The 20522-nt window shown below is 54.9% G+C and overlaps 1 protein-coding gene and 1 long non-coding RNA gene across 6 annotated transcripts in view; one reads left to right on the forward strand and one right to left on the reverse strand.

Annotated features, from left to right (window-relative positions):
* The window catches only part of EPN2 (epsin 2), an 86849-nt gene that overhangs the window by 12832 nt on the left and 53495 nt on the right, over positions 1-20522 (reverse strand). For all 5 annotated transcript variants that reach the window (XM_042914454.1, XM_042914450.1, XM_042914452.1 and 2 more), the window contains 3 exons: positions 11396-11508; positions 9222-9314; positions 8079-8253 (listed from right to left, as the gene is read on the reverse strand). In XM_042914454.1, the coding sequence (XP_042770388.1) occupies positions 8079-8253; positions 9222-9314; positions 11396-11508 (381 nt within the window). The remainder of the gene's footprint in view (positions 1-8078; positions 8254-9221; positions 9315-11395; positions 11509-20522) is intronic.
* Positions 9276-20044, forward strand: LOC122205843. Its single transcript, XR_006196290.1, has 3 exons — positions 9276-9476; positions 17468-17954; positions 19708-20044. It is a non-coding gene; the product is annotated as an uncharacterized LOC122205843 (long non-coding RNA).

Here is a 20522-nt window from a genome sequence, read left to right on the forward strand (position 1 = left end):
AGCGTGCATGGCTGGGCACGGGCCAAGGCAGACGGACCTGCAAGGTTCACTCCCACCACCACTTGGACACCCGAGCCTGTCAACTCCTGTGTGGAGCTGGGACCTCTCCTGCTGCTTCCCCCACACCCACACCCTCCAGAGGCCTCCAGAAACACCCACCTGCCTCCAGAAGCTGCTCTGACCTTTCCTTCCAGGTCTTCCCAGAAGCACACACAGAGCCACCTCCCTGTGACTGTGACAGCTCTCCCCAGGCCCACTTCTGCCAAACGTGACGAGGCGCTTAGCAGGACACTGGTCCTGGCTGGGATCACAGTGGGGATGGGTCCTTGCTCTGTCCCCAACACAGCACCTCACGGGGCCTTGGTTCTCCACCTTGACTAGAGGGGGCCATGTGGTAGAAAGTGTCAGGGAGAGACTGACAGACTTCTCCGGCTCCCTGTGAGCAAGGGAATCTTTTTTTTTTTTTTTAATTTTTTTAATGTTTATTTATTTTTGAGAGAAAGAGAGACACAACGTGAGTAGGGGAGGGGCAGAGAGAGGAGACACAGAATCCGAAGCAGGCTCCAGGCTCTGAGCTGTCGGCACAGAGCCCGATGTGGGGCTCGAACTCACAAACCGTGAGATCATGACCTGAGTCGAAGTCGGACACTTAATGGACTGAGCCACCCAGGAGCCCCAGAGCACGGGAATCTTGACACCCTTTCTTCAGCCTCCCCTTGCTCGCCAGCAACCACGAGAACTGAACGAGCTCGTCAGGAGACCGGTCTACACCCCCCAGCTCACCTGCGCCAGGAGGACACGGACCGGGAGGCTCACGCTCCTGCCCCTGCAGACCTGACCACCTCGGGCACTGTGTGTGAGAGCTGCTGCCCGTTCCAGCCGCTCGCCTCCATCGGGAGACTCCTGCCCTGTTTCCCTGAAGGATACCCTGACTTCCTTGGGAGAATTACCCACCGCCCCCCGGCTTACTCCCAGTCCCAGTCCGAGGCGGACTGACCTTGCTGTGGCAACCGGGGAGGGTTTCCACCAGCTGACGTGAACCTGCAAAGTACCCCGGTCCCAAGCCCCCCACTCCCAAACCCCTGGATGGCAGAGGAGCTACAGAGAAATCCTCCCTATCCCTTGGGCTGTGGACTGAGAACATGAGGTAGCCCCCAAGGCGGCAGGACCCGGGGCTTCTGAGGCCGGAGGCCAGAGGGGAAGGGCCCACAGGCTCGGGCTGCGCAAAGAAGTCTGGGTCTTGGTGATAATGTCTGAGCCACGGTGTCCGGCTGGTGTGAAGACAGAGCCACCCATCTCTACCGGAGCTGTCTGCAAGGTCATCTCCCGCCGCTGTGTGTCTGGAGGGGTGGGAGGTGCTTGCTGAGAAGGCCCGACCCCTACCCTGCAGCCTCCACAACACCTCATCCCTCAGCCACCCACTCTAAGCCCAGCCCCTCACCCCTCACAAGGAACTCACCCCTGCGCTAGCTCACGTGACAATGCGCCTCCCCAGCTGGAGCGCGTGTTCCACAGAACAGTGGCCGGGTCTACCTGGCCCACGCCGCTCCTGCCCCGTGCTCAGAACTGAGCCTCACACGCAAAAGATGCTCGACAACTAATTGGGGGCTGGAGGGAAGCGGTGAAGGATCAAGGGAGCTATAGAACCCCGGGGCCGGAAGGGACTTTGCAGTTTCCACACTAACTCCCTCCGGTGAGGCATCTTTGAACACTGGAGTTCAGTGACCACTTCTGGACAATTCGGGGTGTTAGAAACACACACAGATAAGAGCTGCCCCTAAGCTCTGACGCGCTGCGCAGAGTTTTCAAACGCCTTAGATTTGGCAAGACTTCACTGGCCGTGTGGCTCAGGGGCCACCAGAGAAGTGGTTTTCAGGTGTTGTTGTCCTTAGGAACCTCGAGGGATGAGAGTAAAACACTAACACTGCCTCTTCCCTTCACACGCACAGACTCTTGGGAGCGCCTGGGCGTCTGGATTCTTAGAAGCTTAGAAGTGACTAGAATAGGCAGCCAGGATGTGTGAGAGCCACCGAGCTCCTGGAGCACTCAGGTGCCTGGCCAAGCCTTCTCGGAAGCAGAGGCCCACCATCTGAGCGCCAGCCAGACACACAGCCTGAATGGACAAACGCCGGGCGGGGACGAGCCTCGCCTCCCACACACAGGCGCTCCTTGGAGTCACCTCGCTCTGAGCACATTTGGTCAGCATTCACCAGGCCCGGGTCCAGGTCCCGCCTCTGAGAAGAAACAAGAACACACCTACTGCAACCAGCATGGCTGGCACGGGCAGTCGGTGACCACGGGATCGGGGCAGGCAGTGCTGTGGACAGGTGACATCTTTCCACGCAGCATATGTGAGCCGCGTATCCAAGAATACACAGGAGTTTGCGAGGCGGACAATTGGACACGATGTAAAAAGGAAGGATCAGGCATTCACGGGAACCCAGGCGGCCCCCACAAAGAGACAACTCTTGGGGTGCTCCGCCACCCCTCCAGCCCTGGGCCCCGGGCCTTCCCCTCCTGGCCTCACACGGGCAAGCCCCTCGGCAACTGCACACCTGCCACACAGGTGCAAAATCAGGCTTTGCTCCTCCATCCAGACCCTAGCTCGGGCAACGAGGGTCGAAACACCAGTTTTCCCTCAAACTGATAAACGGGCAACGGTAAGAGTGAAAACAAAGTGCTTCAATGTCTCCGGAGGAGCTCCTTTTGCACGGACACGGTAACGTGAGGCTATATACACCGCGCGCATTCTAATGCCCTCTCCGTGAGCTGGCACCACGCTGAGCCCCGTCATCCTGGGCTCACAGGCAAGGCTTCCCACACGGGGCCCCCCCCCGCTGCTGTGCAACTCTACCCTAACGTTGTTCGAGAGCCTCTTATGACCCCCAGTTATTTCCCACGTGCCCTGCGTCCCCTTTAGAATATGCTGAAACAGCACGGCCAAGAACTTTAAAACCCAGCACGCACGATGCTGAAAATCCACAAGCTCCGGTCCAGAAAGAGCTCCCTGCCCCCGCACCGCCGTGCACGCAGACAAAGCACGGTCACAGCCTAGAGAGCTTTGGGCGTGGGATGAAAGACGCCCTCGGTTCAATCCCTGGCCAGTCATCCAGATGACCACGGATGAGCCGCTTAGCCATGGCGGGCTCCTGGCTTTCCAGTCTGCGAGTGGTGCTTGGGGACCTATGTGTGTACCAGGCACCGTGCTGACTTTTGGAGTCACAGGAGGCTACACGCGGTGGCACCTCGCTTTCCTCAGACCTACCTGGGGGACAGAAAACGTGCCCTCTGCTTTCCCATGGGTGCCGACAGCCCACATAAGCTAGCCTGGCGGGGCAGACCCCCCTTTACGCCTGCTGACAGCGCGGCCCCTGGGGACCGGCGCTCCGTCTTCCTCCTCCATGAATGGACAGTGGATTCGCTGCAAGGCTCCTCTGTGCTCTGTCCTCCGCGTAGTCGACGGGGCCCGGGCCACACCACAAACCCAATAAATAAATGCTTGTTGAAAGCGCGAGTGAATGAGAGCAAAGGAGGATGGAACTCGGGGCAGAAAGATCAAGCGGCTTCCGCCTCCCGCTCTGTGGGCCCATTCATAGGGAGCAAGTGTCCCTGGGCCCCTCCCCCGCCGGCCTGGTGGGCCTGGCTCATCCGAGGCCTCGCATAGGAATATTCATGTGCTGGGGGGGCGGGCGGGGTGGGGGGCAGTCACATTGTGGGGGTCACAGAACTGAGTGGCGGGGATCGTCAGGAAACCAGCAGCACCACCTGCTGCCACTGGGGCGGAAGACGGCCTCTGTCCCGGCCCGGGCAGTGAGCGGGCCTGAGCCAGCCAAGGCCTTCTGAATCACCAGGCTGTCTGCCCTTCTCATCCCAGGTGGCTGCTTTGTGTGTCTGGAACAGAGGAGGAAGTGCCCCGCTGACCCGGCGGGCTCCGACCGCCCTCCTCTCAGCCCTCAGCATTTCCTCCCAAGGCCGCTTGGCCAAGCCGCCCCCAGTGCTGCTTGGAGAGAACCGGGAATGGCAGGGCTTTGCTACGAAACAGTGTTCCTTTCATCCGGGGGCGGGGGCGACTACCAGCGCTTGGGTAGGAACTCTCTACATCTTTCAAATTTATGAATGTGTTTCCGGGCAATGGGGTGGCCCAGAAAACACACACTAGCGGATTCTGCCTGAGGCTAATCGGCAAGTCTGACACCGTGTCTTGCTCTGGAGCGGCTCTCGGAAGGGGGAAGCAGAGAGGGGCTGTATCCATGCTCCAGTGCATGGAGGAGCTGGTGTGAGGCCATCTCCTGCAGGGCTGTTGGAAGGGGAGCTTCAGAGCTGCACAACCCACCTCCGGGGACAGCCGGGGGCTGTGTCACGGTGCCACAGCCCTGCACTGTCCCACGGGAGCCGTGCAGTGCAGAGTTTCTGATGCCTGGAAATACCACACAGTGCAGATGGAAATACCTATATACATGTGTAAGGCCGGATATACAATATGGCCTCACCTATGTGAAAACATAAGAGCCAGAAAAAGACAGGAAGCAGATAAGCTAACGTTCTAACACTGGTTATCTCCATGCTACGGTCTGAGGTGACTTTTCCGGGACACGCACGGCCACAGAAGGCTTCTGCAGCAGCCCAAGATGGCATATGGCGATTCCAGGAAAGGATTAGGTGCCACATGCACCGAACCTGCCCCTAACTTGCCGTGTGACACCAGAGGAAGGAGGAGCCTCTCTGGGCTTTGAAGTCCCCTTTTCTCCCCAAGTCACTGGTTAAAATGCCAAGTGCGTCAGAACCAAGGACAGGGCCCTGGGTTGGGCGAGGGGCAAGAAAATGGCCGACCAGCAGTCCGCAGACCACACTGGCCACCAGCAGATATATCTGATCAGCCCCAAATCATGTTCTCACTTTAAAATTCCTTGTCGGGGCGCCTGGGTGGCTCGGTCGGTTAAGCGTCCGACTTCGGCTCAGGTCATGATCTCGCGGTCCGTGAGTTCGAGCCCCGCGTCGGGCTCTGTGCCGACAGCTCAGAGCCTGGAGCCTGTTTCAGATTCTGTGTCTCCCTCTCTCTCTGCTCCTCCCCCGTTCATGCTCTGTCTCTCTCTGTCTCAAAAATAAATAAATGTTAAAAAAAAATTTTTTTAATTCCTTGTCCACATTTAAAAATTAACAGATTTCAGGGCGACTGGGTGGCTCAGTCGGTTCGGTGTCCAACTTCGGCTCAGGTTGTGATCTCGTGGTTTTTGGGTTTGAGCCCCGCATCGGGCTTGCTGCCAGCAGTGTGGAACCTGCTTCAGACCTTCTGTCCCCCTCTGCCCGTCCCCCGTTTGCGCGCTCTCTCAGAAACGAGCAAAAATGAACAGATTTCAAAAATTTAGGTTTCCATCTTCTCTTTAAAAAACTGGATTCTAGTAGCCAAAAAAGTGGAAACAACCCAAGTGTCCATCGAGTGCTAAGTGATTAAACAAAATGCGGTGGAACTATTCACCACCACCATTCTCCATTCCACATGAAGAATGGAATGTTCTTCAGCCGTTACAAGGAACGGAGTGAGGACACGTGCCACTACGATAGCGATGAACTCTGAAAACATCACGCTGAGTGACACGAAGCAGTCACAAAGGCCACACGCTGTTTGATTCCATTACACGTAAGAAATATCCAGAACGGGAAGACCCAGAGACAGAACGCAGTAGACTGGTGGTTGCCAGGGGCTGGAGGGAGGGGTCACGGAGGGTGACTGCTTAATGGGAATGGGGTCACTTTCTGGGGTGATGGGAATGTCCTGGGATTAGTAGTGATGGTGGCACCACACCGTGAATGGCTAACAACTGCTGAAGTGCCCACTTTATTTTTTTTTTTATTTATTTATTTATTTTTTTTTTTAAATTTTTTTTTCAACGTTTTTTATTTATTTTTGGGACAGAGAGAGACAGAGCATGAACGGGGGAGGGGCAGAGAGAGAGGGAGACACAGAATCGGAAACAGGCTCCAGGCTCCGAGCCATCAGCCCAGAGCCTGACGCGGGGCTCGAACTCACGGACCGCGAGATCGTGACCTGGCTGAAGTCGGACGCTTAACCGACTGCGCCACCCAGGCGCCCCAGAAGTGCCCACTTTAAAACACCCTATGAGGTCAAGTCCCTGGCTCGATCAAGACACCCAGCTCCAGGGCACAGGGCTATCCCCCAGCCAAAGGAAGGGAGGGGCAAAGTCGTTCATTGAAAATTCATAAATTCTGTGTCTCCTGACCTGGTGACACATACCCCTAGTAAGTCAAAGAGCAAAAAAAAAAAAAAAAAAAAAAGTAGACAGAAGTAGTCTCCCTCCCAACCCCCAAGCCCCACCCCCACCACTCCCCATCAGCCACAGACTCAGCAGAATTCAATCTTGTTAAACGCACCCGGCTCCTAGCGTGCCGGTTTTCCTTTCTGGGCACTAGAAAACGTCCTGTCTAATGATCCATTACGCAACTCCAAAAGGGATTGATAGTGTTTCCTGAAGAACATCCTACCCATAACTCAAGGTGGCCATCACGTTACAGAGGAACTATTTCTCAAATTTAAAAAATAAAGTCAAAGCCACTGTCTGGAAGGGGCCCAAGTGGGCATTTCCAGGAGAGCTGCCTTCGCCATCCCTGTGTATGCTCAGTAACACTTTAGCCCACAAGCTCCCCGGGGGCGCAGCGCGCAGGCCATGGGCCATGAGAACTGCCAAGCTCCTGGCAACCGTGGTCCTGGCTTTCGGTGACCGAGATCCTGTAGGCCATTTGGCCTGCAGTTTGCCCCAAGGCCCAGAGGGCTCCTGCCAAAGGAATTGTGGGGACCTGCCCGGGTCCCTGAGGCCAACGGCGTTGCCAAAGGACATCTGGGGCTGATACTGCCTTCTGGACGAGGCTGCCAGGCCCTGAGGGCCCCGACCCCATGCCCTTGCTCCCCGCTGCCTGTAACCTGCACCCACTACACCACTGCACGCTCTGGGCCTCTCAAAAGCCACGCCTTCTGCTAGGCACACCCTTGCCTCTTCACAGCCTGGCCACCTCCTGTGTTTCCCTGAAGGTTCCTCCGAGATACCTGTCTCATGCCTGCCCGACTCCTGAGCTAAGCCCTGTCCCAGGATGCTCTTAAAGACCCACCGCCAAGGCCCAGCCCACCATCTGGTGTACCTCTGCCATGCTGGAACCCTCACCTTGCCCCCACCTGCTCAGGACCTTGAAGGCAAGACCACTACCTGTTTGCATCTGGGTCCCTGAGTAGCAAGAAAGAGCCTGGCGTTCGGTACACCAGCAAACGTCCAGGGAACCGAGCCGAACACAAAAGATGGTTCCAGCTGGGGGAAACAGAGACCCCAAAGAGACACACGCAAGTTGCCACAAAACCTACCGCCGGAAGTTCCCAGACAGATCAGCCATGGCCGGCAGGGCTCAGAGCACCGGGTGGGGGGAACCTCCCGGAGCAGCAGGCTGGGTTGGAAGCCATTACAAAGGCTTCAGGCCAGGCCCTGTGTCCAGCCATCAGGAAACCCACAGGCCCAAGATTTCTCCCCAGATTAAAGCATCTGCGCCACACTCGTGTTTCAAATCTCCTATCACAGACTCTCCGACATTTGGCATTAAAAAGAACTTTAAAATATTCACTTAGCCTAGTAAACTGACTATTGCTTTATGTAACAGGTAGGAAGAATTACAGCAAACACATCCTCTTTTCATTAGCAACCACAGCAAGCACATCATAATTTCCAGTTATGTATTAGTTTCTTAACCTGGGGTGCTGGGTGCAATTCTGAGGCTCAGAGAGTTGACACACGTCCCAGAAAGGGGACCAGCCATTTCTACTGCGTGTGGGAAGCAAAGAGGAAGTCAGCTTTCCCTCTACCAAAGCAGAAAACCATTCAAAACAGAAAGCCCTGTGTTGCAGTCCTCGGGAGGACTTTACTTGACATTATGGTTGGGGACTGGAGAAGCCCCAACCCGCCACCAAAGGCCTGCCTCACTCCCACCTCCAGAAGCGGGGAGAGAGCAAGAGGCTGTGCCCTATTGCCCTTCACACATCCAACAGGAAGGCACGGGAGACGAAGGGGGCAGGTATTTACCGAACGATGGCCAGGGGTCTGAAGAGCTGGCTGGGGCTGCCGGCCCGCCCCAGGGGTTCGTCTGGTTGGCTGAGGCTGACCGGCCCCAAGGCTCTGCTTTCTGGGCAGCAGGGCCCGAGCTGGGGAGGGCGTCCATTAAATCCAACAGAGTGGTCTGCTGTGGGTGGGAGCCATGCTTTGAGACAAAGAGAAGGGGACAGGTTTTACTTGGCTACAGTCACAACAAATATCCACGTGTTAACCATAAATACTGTCTGCCTCCTAGGAAGAGAAGCCCTCTGGGAGGTGCCAAGAGGAAACTGAGCTGCCCACCCCGCCCACCTCCTCACAAAACCAAGTCTCAGTGCGGCCCAGGCTCCACCCACACCAAGCGATATACTTTGTGCCCAATGCCCCGCCCACCTTCAAAGGCCCTCAGGGCTTTCCAGAAGGACTCAAGCTTTTGCCCAGGCTGCAGCCTCCCTCCCGAACGCTGTCCCCACCAACCCACCGTGCTGCCCCCAGCTGCCAGCCATCATCCAGGGCCCTCCTTCCTGGGGGGCGGCCCCGCCCACCCGCTCGCATGCCCCCCCCCCCCCACCCCAGCTACTGCCAGGGACCCCGTGGTGCTGTACCACAGGAGATCACTGGCACCGCTGGCCCTGTGTCTTCTGACTGGATGAGCCTGACGGGAGCAGACCCGCGTCCTAGTCACCTTAAGCTCCTAGCAGGCAGCCTGGCGCAGAGTAAGGCTGATGACGGCAGTGGAGACCGGCACTAGTGAGGGCTTACCCTGTGCCAGGAATCTGTTCCAAAGCACTTGACGCTTGGCTTATGTAAGGGCCGCCAAGACTGCCTGGCTATTATCGTGCTCGTTTACACGGGAGGAAAGGGAGGCCCTGGTCAACAGAAGCCCCTCGCCCATGCCCATCTCCTCTGGGGCCGGTCTCAGAAGAGCCTTGGGAGTAATGTCTGGGGCGGATGTGTTTTCTAGTACGTCCTCGGCTCACTCATGCTCAGCACGGGCCCGAGGAGTATTTGTTGAGCCAAGGGAGAAAAGAGCACCTTCTGAGAAGGCAGGGTACTCTGCACGCTAGGTTTGGGACATTCCCCCAGCGACTACGGGACCGTCTCAAACGTTTACCTTCCCCGTGAAGCGCTTACCTCTTTCTTTTTGGGAACTTTAACTGTGTCTCTTCGGCTCTCTTCTAGGGCCATCTGTAATCTGAGGTCATCACCCCGCCGGAGGCGCTCTTCCTGTAGAGGACAATGGGACTTGGAGATGACCGTGACTGTAATAACATCACGGTAGAGAACAAAGCAGCGCTGGCCAGGAACAGGATGCGCAAAACTGTAGTACGCATTATTTCAAAGGAAGATTGGAAAAGGACTCGTGAAACACAGTCTTCTATCCCGAAGGTACAGCCCACAGGGCTCCGCCCCACCTACTTCGTGTGGCTTCCCTGATTTTGGGGTCCCAGCAGGGAGACGGGCGCAGGCACAGCCAAGTGAGGGAAAGGGAACACTTTTTCTCAAAACGAAAATGGCTTTATAACTGTAATTATAGAAGCAACACGTCTCCATATAAAATACAAAAGTCTGACAGCCCAGAAAGGAATTAGAAAAGAGGATGAAAATCACTTATCATTGCACCTCGCACAGCACATGCTTACAGAAAATGGCTGTATGTTTATTTCTATGATTTCAAACAGAAATGATTCATTATACAGCTGAGCCTCCAACAACATGCGCATTAGGGGCACCAACCCCCGCCCCTGCACAGTCAAAAATCAACATACATATCTGACTCCTCAAAAATTTAACTACTCTACGCACACTCTCTCAAAAACAGTAAACTTAAAAAAATTTTAACTACTAATAGCCAACTGTTGACTAGAACATAGTCACTTAATGCATATTCTGTATATGTATCATATGCTGTGTTACTATAATACAGCTAGAGAAGATAAAATGTTATTAATAAGAGGCAGTATCTTTACACTATTTATTGAAAAGAATCCACACATAAGTGGACCAGCACAGTCCAAACCTGTGTTGCTCAAAGGTCACCTGTATTTAATTTATATTTATCTTTTTATTAAAAAAAATTTTTTTAATGTTTATTTTTGAGCGTGGGGGGTGGGGGGTGCAGAGAGAGAGGGAGACACAGAATCCGAAGTAGGCTCCAGGCTCTGAGCTCCAGGATCCGAAGCAGGGTCCAGCACAGAGCCCAATGCACGGCTTGAACCACAAACCATGAGATCATGACCTGAGCCAAAGGCGGACGCTTAACCGACTGAGCTACCCAGGCGCCCTTAATTTATATTTATTTAAGGTGAAGTCACCCTATGCAAAAGACTGGGTTGTCCTAGGCTTTTGCATAATAATGAAATAAAAAAATCGTTATATTTCATTTATATTAAATGTGATAAATCACAGAGATGAGTTCTTTACTAAAATGGGCTCCGACTGTCCATCTGTCCCTGTATTCCTACACCTTCTTCCCGGGCTGTCAGTGACAGAGCCAGGCATCCACAGGGACAGATTTAATGGCTGTGTTTTTCCTGCTGTGAACAGAGGGACCGAGCAAAGCTGTCCACTACTGCTGGACTTTAGGTTTCCAGTTACAGCGACACAAGTCAGGCTGGGACAGCCACCGCCGCACTCCCGTCGCACTCCCTAATATCTGTCCCTACACATCACCTCTGGGCGAGACGGAGCCTCGCGCTACCTGACTCAGTCTACCCTCCCTAACCCAAGGTCAGCAGGGATGGACCTCATCACTGGGGCCCACGGGATGGCCGCTCTGAAAGGTCATTTCCATCACGTCTTTCCCTCCTTCTCCGTGTTAAAGTAATGCATGATTATTAGAGAAAAACAGGAACTGAAAAAAATTAAAACTGCACACACTTCCGTCATCTAAACGCAATGAGCACTCTATTACCTGCAGCTCTTCTCGCCTTTTCGGCGCTCAGATGCTTTCGATCCATCTCACCAAACCTCCCTCCCAAGGGGCTAAGCCCCACTGCGCACCCACAGGCCTTTCGCTGAGGGGCTGTGGACGCCCAGAGGCCATGACACTTGCTGTGTGTGCGAAAGTGTTTCTGGGGCGCACTTCCGATCACTCCATCCCTTGGCAACAAGAGGCTTCCCTACCTGGAACAGCACAGGCCCCCCTTCCTGACAGGGGACGGTGGGCGGCAAGAACACGGTCCTGGCACCTCGAAGCCCCATCTCAGGAAACACACCCGAAACACCGAGGGCAGGGCCTGCTCCGCGCCCCGCCCGGCCCCCGCCCCCGCCCCCGCCGCGCAACCCGCCCCCGTCCAGGCACCCACCTGCTCCGCTACCTCTCTGCTCATGGCAAGTGCCAGCTGTAGCTGCAACTCTTCTTCTCCACTTGTCTGGGGCCGGGCCTGCTCCAGCTCAGAGGACACCCTCGGGGAGGTGGCTGCAGGGGAAAGGCAGAGTCACTACCGGCAAGGGACAGGCTCACGATCAACAGCCACCGGGTCGAACCACACCCCGTCCCCACCTCACACCCGCAGGGTCGGCCGTGCACGGAAGGGTTGTGACTATTGCAAGGTTAAAATCTAGTAACATCAAACACAGACTCTCAATTACAGGAGCCACGTGGCCCCAGTCAAGGAAAGAGGCCTTCAGGCGCCAGCCCCATGGTCAGGTCTCGCCAGGATTAGAACCTCAGTCTTCGCTTCCAGGCTGCCCTCCTTCAGAGAGAGAAACTAAGTTGTTTGCTTGTTTGTTGGTTGGTTTGTTTTGAGAAGATGAAAAGTATTGTTCTTGAAAAGCTGGATCAAAGACTGTCACTCAAACAAGCACAGGGCTATCTGTGGACCAAGAACTTCACTTGAGACTCCTCAACATTGAAGAATCTCACTGTGCATCTCATGGGGGTAAAGACCATGGGAAATGAAGCCAAATGTTTCTGCGGCAACCCTGAAAAATTGGGTTTTCTAAGTAAAACGGAGCACCGACTTGGGAAAAACACATTTTTGCTGTCAGCAGTTAGCTAGTGTAAACACTTGAAAGCAGCTCCTGGAAAGACAGTTCTTACTGAAGGGATGGGATGTGGACTCCTAGCAGATGCAGTGAGCCTCCAGGAAAGGAGTCTTGACGCATTCACACACTTAAACCAGGCTGGGCCTCCCCGTATGGAAAACGACACGGCCATCAGATGTTCTGTGCATCGGGGAGTGTAGGGTTCTCCAGAAACAGGGCATAAAGCTTGGGTGCACGTGCCCGCCTCTGCCTCTGCCTCGAGAGAAGGTCCACAGCTTCTCCGAAACCCTCAAAGCCGAGCCCCACTGCCTGAAAGGTCTGGAACCACACTCCATCCTCCCTCTGGGCCTTTGTGCATGCCATGCCCTCCTGGCATGTCCTCGGCAAGTCCTCAGTTCTCGGAGCTCGGCTCCCCTGCCCTGGTCCTCCCGGACTGCCCTCCCGGCTGGGGCTGGGTCAGCACTCCCCTCTAGTCTGCAGTTTGGTGGATTATGCCAGAAGGTACGCTCCTTGAGGAGGGTCCAGGCCTGTCTTCTCACCAGCACATCCATCCTCAAAGGTTGGCAGAGCACCTGGCAAACACCCACTGGATAGATGGATGCGTGGAAGCATGCACAGATGGACAGACGGACAGATGGAGAATTCAATCTCATGGCGGACGGGTAGCTGTTTGAAAATGCTCTAATCGTGTATCAGTTTTCTTCCTTTTTTCATTATGTCCGTTCCAGCAAGCCCCACCATCAGGGCCCACGCACCCAACGCTGCTTCTGCCTAAAACCCCAATGTAAACTTGCTCCTTAGGACCTGCCTCTTTGGGAGAAAGTAAAAGGTCAGGAATGATTCCTGACAGATGAGGTTTCTAGTTGGCTCGGCTCTGGCCACCATGAATAAAAACAGGAAGAAGAGGGCTAGACACAGAGTCACGGACGTGATCACAGAAGAACCAGGCAAGGTTGCAAGGGCAGGAGGCTGCAAAAGGCAATGCTCTGTCACACAATTTTGTAAAAGCGCACAAAACACGCGGCAGTAAGGGTTCGTTTCTGAAGGGAACAATTCTGTGTTGTGAAGCAGTGTGTCTGCTATGATTTACTGTCAACCAGAAGAACAGCCCCCACCCCCCAACAAAAAATAAAGAAATAAAAGGAAAAAGAAACAAATCAGGTTGAATCCCAGCCTAGTAAATCACAGTTGCATTTTCCAAAGTGTTTGTTTTAAAAATAAAGCTAGAAGGTAACAAAATGGAACGTCCAGTCCATCTTAATAATCTGATTTATTAATAATATACCAAATAAAAGCATATATATATATATATATATATATATATATATATTTTTTTTTTTTATGGTGGTGGTGCTCTTGTTCCCAAACCTCACCTATGCCAATAACAGGGCTCAGGTTTGGGCTTTCCTGTACTCTAGAAGCAAAGATGTCACCATCCAGACTGCTGGATACAAACGAAGCCGCACGGTTTTGGGGAACGGCTCTGGAAGATTCTGCTCGACAGAATGTGTGTGGCTCTCCCATGCTTAACCACTCAGGCCTGCCTGTTCCCAGCCTCTTTCCGGGAATCTCTGAAGCTTGCTTCACAGAACTCTGTTCATAACAAACACAGCACACTCGATGTCCTTCATTCACTACCAAATGGAAATGGGGAGTCGATAAAGAAGACCTGTATCCCACCCCACACCCCAAAAAAGTGCTAAGCGCTCTGAAAAATGAGCCCCGTCCTGGCAGGGAATGCTGCTACTTGGCCGCACGGCCACAGCGCCCGAGTCAGCCCGGCCAGGGACAAATGGGACGGGGCCCTGAACAGGGACCTTCGAGAGAAATGAGGCCTCCCTTGTCCTCTGAGCCTTTCAGCACATCTGCAAGGCCAGACTGGCTTCCAATGCAAATGTACATGTGAGTGCCTACCACGACTGACTGTTAGAATAACACATAGCCGGCACGTAGGGAAATGGCTTACCACATCAATGTGGAAATTAAAGACAAAGGGTATTCCCCTAAACGCTGTGGTTTTTATGAACGGATGTACAGCTCTCAGTTCTGCAGATGGCAGAATTCACAGCCGCCAGCCCCAAGTATCAGCTGAGCTGCACACAGCGGCCTCCGCTGTGAGGGAGGATTCCAACGGAGACATTCTGCCTTAGTGACAGCATCCCCGCCCCACAAAGGGCCTCTTGTACCCGCGCACGTGACCGTGAACACAGATGTGCTTGTGAGATGAGCCCGGACAGACCCTCCTGACCACCTGAGCCTGGCCCTGCTCGGCGGCTCTGGAGGTCCACGGTTCCCAGAGACCCCTGGAAAACGCAAGTGCCCGAGAGACGCTTTCTCAGCCCGCCACCTTCTGGAGGGACGAACAGGGGCCGTTAGTGGAGGCTGACCACTGATGGAGCATCAAGGGTGCAGCATCATGGCCCTGCTCCCGGGTCCCACCTGGAAGAGTTCAAAGTCCTCGCTCGCTGGGGCCAAGAATTATAAACAGAGCTAGGCCTCGACTTGATCCTCTCGGGCCTATTATGCCGGCTGAGAAAGCCAAGGGGAAAGGCTGAAGAGGAAGCCTATAAAGCCAACTTTTCCTTCAAGATACAGGCTAAGAGGAAGACCAAGAAACACCTCCCACTGCAGGCGGACGAGAGTCTCTGGCAGTCACTCCCCACCCCCCACGGCTCCGGGGGGCACCAGGCCCAGTGTGGGTGCCCACGCCCTGGGCTTCAGGAAGGATCTGGGTTCCCAAATGTGCTCCTAAAGCAAAGGCTGGCAGAGTTTCTAACACAGAGGCTTCGGCTGGCCGGCCTTGGACCATTTTGAAAGCAGAAACCGAAGCAGTCCAGGTAATAGGAAAACAGGAAATCACTTCTCAGGCCGTGTCACGATTTTCCTAGAAAGTACTTGAGCATGCCTGCAATCGCATCGATGAAAGGGAAGCCACTGTGGGACACGACCTTACCAGGAAAACAGCTCTGCGTGCCGACCAGCGTGACTTCTGGTAAAACTCTCTGGTACGTGAGCCTCACGCAAGGTGACGGCCTGTCTCCACGTGTCTCCCATTGATGCTGGGCAACACAAGGCACGTCGGACAACCCGGGAAGAATGGAAGGGCACCAGGCCTCAGGGGCCCGAGAAGACCCCATCTGGGTCTGAGCACCGCCCCCACCGTTATAATCCCGTGCCTGTTAGCTGGCAGGGAAACCAGGGTTCAAAATCCTGTCCCCACCACCAACTGGCAGTGAGACCACGTGCCAACGGCCTGACCTCTCTGGGCTTCTGTATCCACATCTGTGAGATGGAGGCCAGCGGGGCTGGTGGGAAGGGTCAGGAGCGCCCAACACATAGCTGGCTCTCCGGTGAGAATGCGCCCGGCCCCCAGGTCACTGCTCTCTGCTCCACCCCAAGGCCACCAGACTCCCTAGGGGCTGGAGCTGCCTGGCACTCACACGGAAGCCGTAAGTGGGTATCCCGTTGGACCCTGGTCCCTCCCAGGCTTCCAGGGGAGCAGGACTGGGGCCATGGTCCTTTGAGGGAGGAGCTAGGGAACAGCCTTCCAGCTTCCGCCCTCCAGTGACCGGTGCCCCAGGCCAGTGAAGTTCCTCCCTCATCACTGAACTGCAGGCAAGTGCTTACTGGATCTTTCTCAATGTGGTGACATCTTCCTGTGGTTCCACGGGCCACTTCCTGAATCAGCAATGAAACCGAGGCCACCCCCACTCAGTAGCCTGGCCTGAGCTGAGGCTTCTAAACCTGTTCCCCACAGAAGACCACCCCCCCCCCCCCCCCAGGGTCTTCCTCTCATCTCCTCACAGGGAGGAGCAAGAAACATTACTTTAGGTCAAATGAGATGAATTATGAGAAAATAAGTTCAGATTACCCCAGGCAACATTAAAACAGAAAAAATATAGATACATGGTTGGAAAAGCCAAAAAAAGGAAAAAAGGGGTGGGGGGGGTGGGACACCTGGGTGGCTCAGTCAGTAGTTAATCATCCGACTTCCGCTCAGGCCATGATCTCACGGCTCATGAGTTCAAGCCCCGCACCGGGCTCCCTGCTGATAGCTCAGAGCCCGGAACCTGCTTCAGATTCTGTGTCTCCCTCTCTCTCTGCCCCTCCCCCACTCTCTCTCTGTCAAAAGTAAATAAGACATTAAAAACATTTTTTTTTTTTAAAGTACAAAAGACATTTTTTTTTTTAAAGTACAAGATGAGAAGAGAAACCAAGTATGACAGTCAGGTCACTCTCAGGGCAAAGCGGGGGGCGGGGGGGGGGGAGGCTGTGACTTCGTGACAGAGGGATAAGCCATAGCGCCCCACACACACACCCGCCATGCTGTGGGCACCCTCTGCCTGTCACATGACATCACCCACCTCCCATGAAAGTTCGGGCAAAATCTTGGATTTGATTCCAATCTAGACTTGAAATTGATTCCCAGTTCACAGAACGACAGGGCGAGGACTGAGCCAAACACCGCCTAATGCAGTGCAGGGACAGACCCAGACCTAAGGAGTGCTCTAGGGGACAAGTGGCCCAGGCGCTTGGTGTATTCAGGTTAGGGAAAAAAGGGAAATCTGCTGCGATCAGACAGACAGAAGGGACAGGACAATCAGATGCAACATACGGTCCTGGGACGGTCTCAGTTTAGACACATCAGCTGCAAGACACTCTGGGCGCAAGTGACAAAAGCTGAGTGTGGGTGGTACGGGTGCTGCTGTTTTCGGGAGGTGCGGCCAGGGCGCCGTGGCTCACTCTTCAGGAACAGACGCGTACAGAATATTTACGGGTGGAATGTGATGATGCCTGTGACTATTTTTAAACAGTTCATCATAAAAGGAAGTGGGAGCCACGCCTCTCATCCTGCCCCCATTCCGCTCCTCGGAGGAAACAGCTGTTGACATTTTCTTGTGATTCCACCCAGAAAAACGTTTCATGCCTACTCCGCGTGGATGTGCGTGGGTGTGCTTTTCTGGCATTTACGCGCAGGGAAGCACATCCATTCCTGAGGTGTGCGCCTCACCTGGGCCGAGTGTTTTCCACATGAGACGCAGCCCGGCGTGGAGGGCAGGGCTCCGATCTGGGCTCTGCCTGCCACTTCTCAGCAGGTGACCTTGGCCTAGGTCGCTAACCCTCTGGGCCCCCGTTTCTCATCTGCAAAATGGAGACAGAGTCCCTGCCTCCTAGAGTAGTTGTGAGAATTCAGTGAGCTCATCTGTGAAGAGCACTGAGACGCTGAGACCAGGGCCTGGCGTGCGGTGCTCGTGTGACTCTTACTAGTATCTCAGCGAAGCCTCAGTCCAACTCGCAGACCCGGGCGGAGGCTGAGAGGTCACCCAGCCGGTGAGAGAGACAAAGTGTGGTCCTTAAGGCCTTGTTCTTGGTTATCACTGTTTCCACAGAGGAGGTAGCTGGGGCCCAGAGAGGCTAAATGGCTTGGTCACGGACACCAGAACTCAAAGCCACACCGCAGGGCCGAATGCCATGCTCGCTCCAGCACCCTGAAGGGGCTCCGGGACTCTGTCTTTACACTCAATGTCTACCATGCCCTGCACCCCTCCAGGTAGGAGCAAAGTCCCCGATCTCCCGGAGCTTGTGTGCCAGTAAGGAATAAAGAAGGCAGGGTGGGGCGCCATCGGTTAAGTGTCCCACTCTTGATCTTAGCTCAGGTCTTGATCTCAGGGTTGTGAGTTCAAGCCCAGCATTGGGCTCCCATGGCTCTGCAACAGGCAGGAAGCTTATTTTTGAAAGAAAGGAAGGAAGGGAGGGAGCAGGGGGCGGGGGAATCCCAGGCAGAGGAGAGCTTGCTCTGTGTGTTCAAAGGTCAGGGAAGGCCTTTCTGAGATGCTGGAGCAGAGGCCTGGGTGGTGGAAGGAGGTCAGACAGAGGGTAAGTGGGAGCTTCACTCACTGGGTGGAGGGCACTGGCTGTGAGGCTGGTGAAGGCAGAGGGTGTCCAAAGGGCCACGAGGGAAGAGCCAAGGTGGTTCCTGGGGTCCTTAGAGGGGCTCTGGCATCTAAGTGGAGCCATGATGCAGTGTGACTGGTCTCTGGGAGCAATAGTGGTAGCTTTGCCAGAGGTAAGACGTGGCTGGATTCAGTATTCACTCAACTGAGATTCTATTATACTTGAAGAGGCTCCTGGACCATCCAGCCTGAGGCCACAGGAGAGAATCTGTGGCCCTGGCCAGCCTGGCTGACACCTTGCATCCGAAGCAGTGCTTGCGATCACTCAGAGTGCCTTCTTCTGCCAGGGTGCTGTGGGCAGAACTGGGTCCCTCAAGAAGACACGGGGACGTCCTGACCACCAGCCCCTCAGATCATGACCTTATTTGGAAACAGGGTCACTGCAGATGTAATTAAGGGAAGACGAGGTCATGCTGAAGCAGGGTGGGCACTAAATCCAATATGGCCGGTGTCCTGACAAGACCAAGGGGAAGAGCCCCAGGCACAGACACAGGAAGGGAGGCCACGTAGGACGAGGGGGGACAGGGACTGGAGCGCTTCAGCTGCTGGCCGCCACCAGAAGCTAGGAAGAAGCAAGGAAGGACTCTCCCCTACAGGTTTCAGACGGAGTGTGGGCCTGGCGATGCCTTGATTTTGGACCTGGGGCCTCCTGAAGGACAGACGACCCCTTTCCGTTGTTCTAAGCTGCCTGGGTTGGGGCGCTCGCTTGCAGCAGCTGTGGGAAGCCACCGGGTCAAAGCTTTACCCATGCACAGCTTCAGCGTCTTCCCACCGCCTCCCTGCACACAGCGACATGGGCATCCTCGTCCTGCAGGCAAGGAAGCACCGCCTCCCGGCTCCAGGACGGACTCTTCACTCCCTGGGGCTGCTCACGAGCCCATCTCCTCCCAGGCACCCCAGCTTGCCAGTCTCCACTCAGTTCCTAGAATCCTTCAGCTCCTCCCTGTTTTTGTGCCCATCCCGCTGTTCCGCAAGGGGGAAAGAGAGGCCCCCTCAGCCAAAGTGTCAGCTCCAGCGGCACCTTCTCAAGCACGTCTTCCTCGATCAGGCCAGTAGGATGCTCCTCGGGGCAGGCGTCCTTGCTGGCCTGATTCCCGCCACCCCTGGCGCCTAGAGCAGGGCACCTCGTGGCTTTCGTCTGCCCCTTTGTAATCAGTGCTTATGCACGCGGCACCGCTGACCTGCGTGCAGTCGGGCCATCTCCTCGAACTGATGTGGCCGAAGACTCCACGGCGGCAGGGGCCACGTCGGCTTCCTGACAGGCACAGAGCAGGAGTTCAAACACCTGTTGGCTCATTTTCAAGTTCAGTTCCCACGTCATTCGCTCCTTACCACCAGCCTCAGCCACTGGTGCTGCCCGCCTCAGTTTGGGACAGGGATAGGGAAGCCGAAGCCCAGGGAGGAAGGGGGCAGAGCCCGAACGGTGGTCCCGGTCCTCCCCCGAAGGGCTGGAGAGTTGGGGGGGGGGGGGGAGGGGGGAGCAGAGACAAAAGGCAGTCCTTTTGTTTGCACGATTCAGAGCCCATGCTCTGCGTGGAATAAAAGAGCAAGTCTGTGCTGTTCTCTTTGGGCCACAGGTGAAACCTTCTCCATTTCAAGATCACCGGCTTGTGAGGTGTGGTAGGGAGGGCTCATCCACAGCATTAAGCAACGTTTTCTCATTACTGTTTTCCCAGGGGCCCCCATCGTTCCTGCCTCGGCACCCCCGGCTTTGTCCCCGGTGAAAGTCGCTCTCTGGGTGGGGCACGGGAGGTGCCCACAGCTCTCCAGGCAGGACCTCGGGAGGGAGGGGCTGGGGCTCGGGCAGCCCATCTGGCCCCGTGGAGATGAGTGAACGCTGGCACCCAAACTTGTGAGCAGGCCCAGGGTGAGGCATGAACTTCAGCGGAGATGGAATGTCGTTTAAAATCCAATCATAAGTTTGAATTCAAATAAAGAAGTTAAATGCCTATAGCAGTTTCTTAGAGTAATACTTAGAAACTGGGAACTCACTTCCAAAATGAGTATTCTGGGGGCGCGTGGGTGGCTCAGTCGGTTGAGCATCCAACCCGTGATTTCAGCTCAGGTCGTGACAGCACGGTTCGTGAGTTCGAGCCCCGCTTCAGGCCCTGTGCTGACAGTGTGGAGCCTGCCTGGGATTCTCTTCCTCTCTCTCTGCCCCTCCCCCACTTGCACACACTCGTTCCCAAAATAAACAGACGTTAAAGATAAATAAATAAATGTTTAGAACAAACACATAAAATGAGTATTCTGATAGTAACTTCCATCTGTTAGTAACAATCTTTACAAAAAAATTATAGTACCCCCTTTGGGTTCCGTGGCTATCAACTGAGCACTGTCTCCACAGCTGGGGGCCCGGCAAGGGGACACAACCTGTTTGGAAAGCATCTGCCACGTTTCCGGAGACAGAATGATGTCCACACGCTTCTCCATTAATGCCACTTCTGGGAACTCCACACCGAAGGCCACACTGAACCTAAGGAATCCTTTG

This window comes from Panthera leo, chromosome E1 (genome assembly GCF_018350215.1).
Source record: "Panthera leo isolate Ple1 chromosome E1, P.leo_Ple1_pat1.1, whole genome shotgun sequence".
NCBI lineage: Eukaryota > Metazoa > Chordata > Mammalia > Carnivora > Felidae > Panthera > Panthera leo.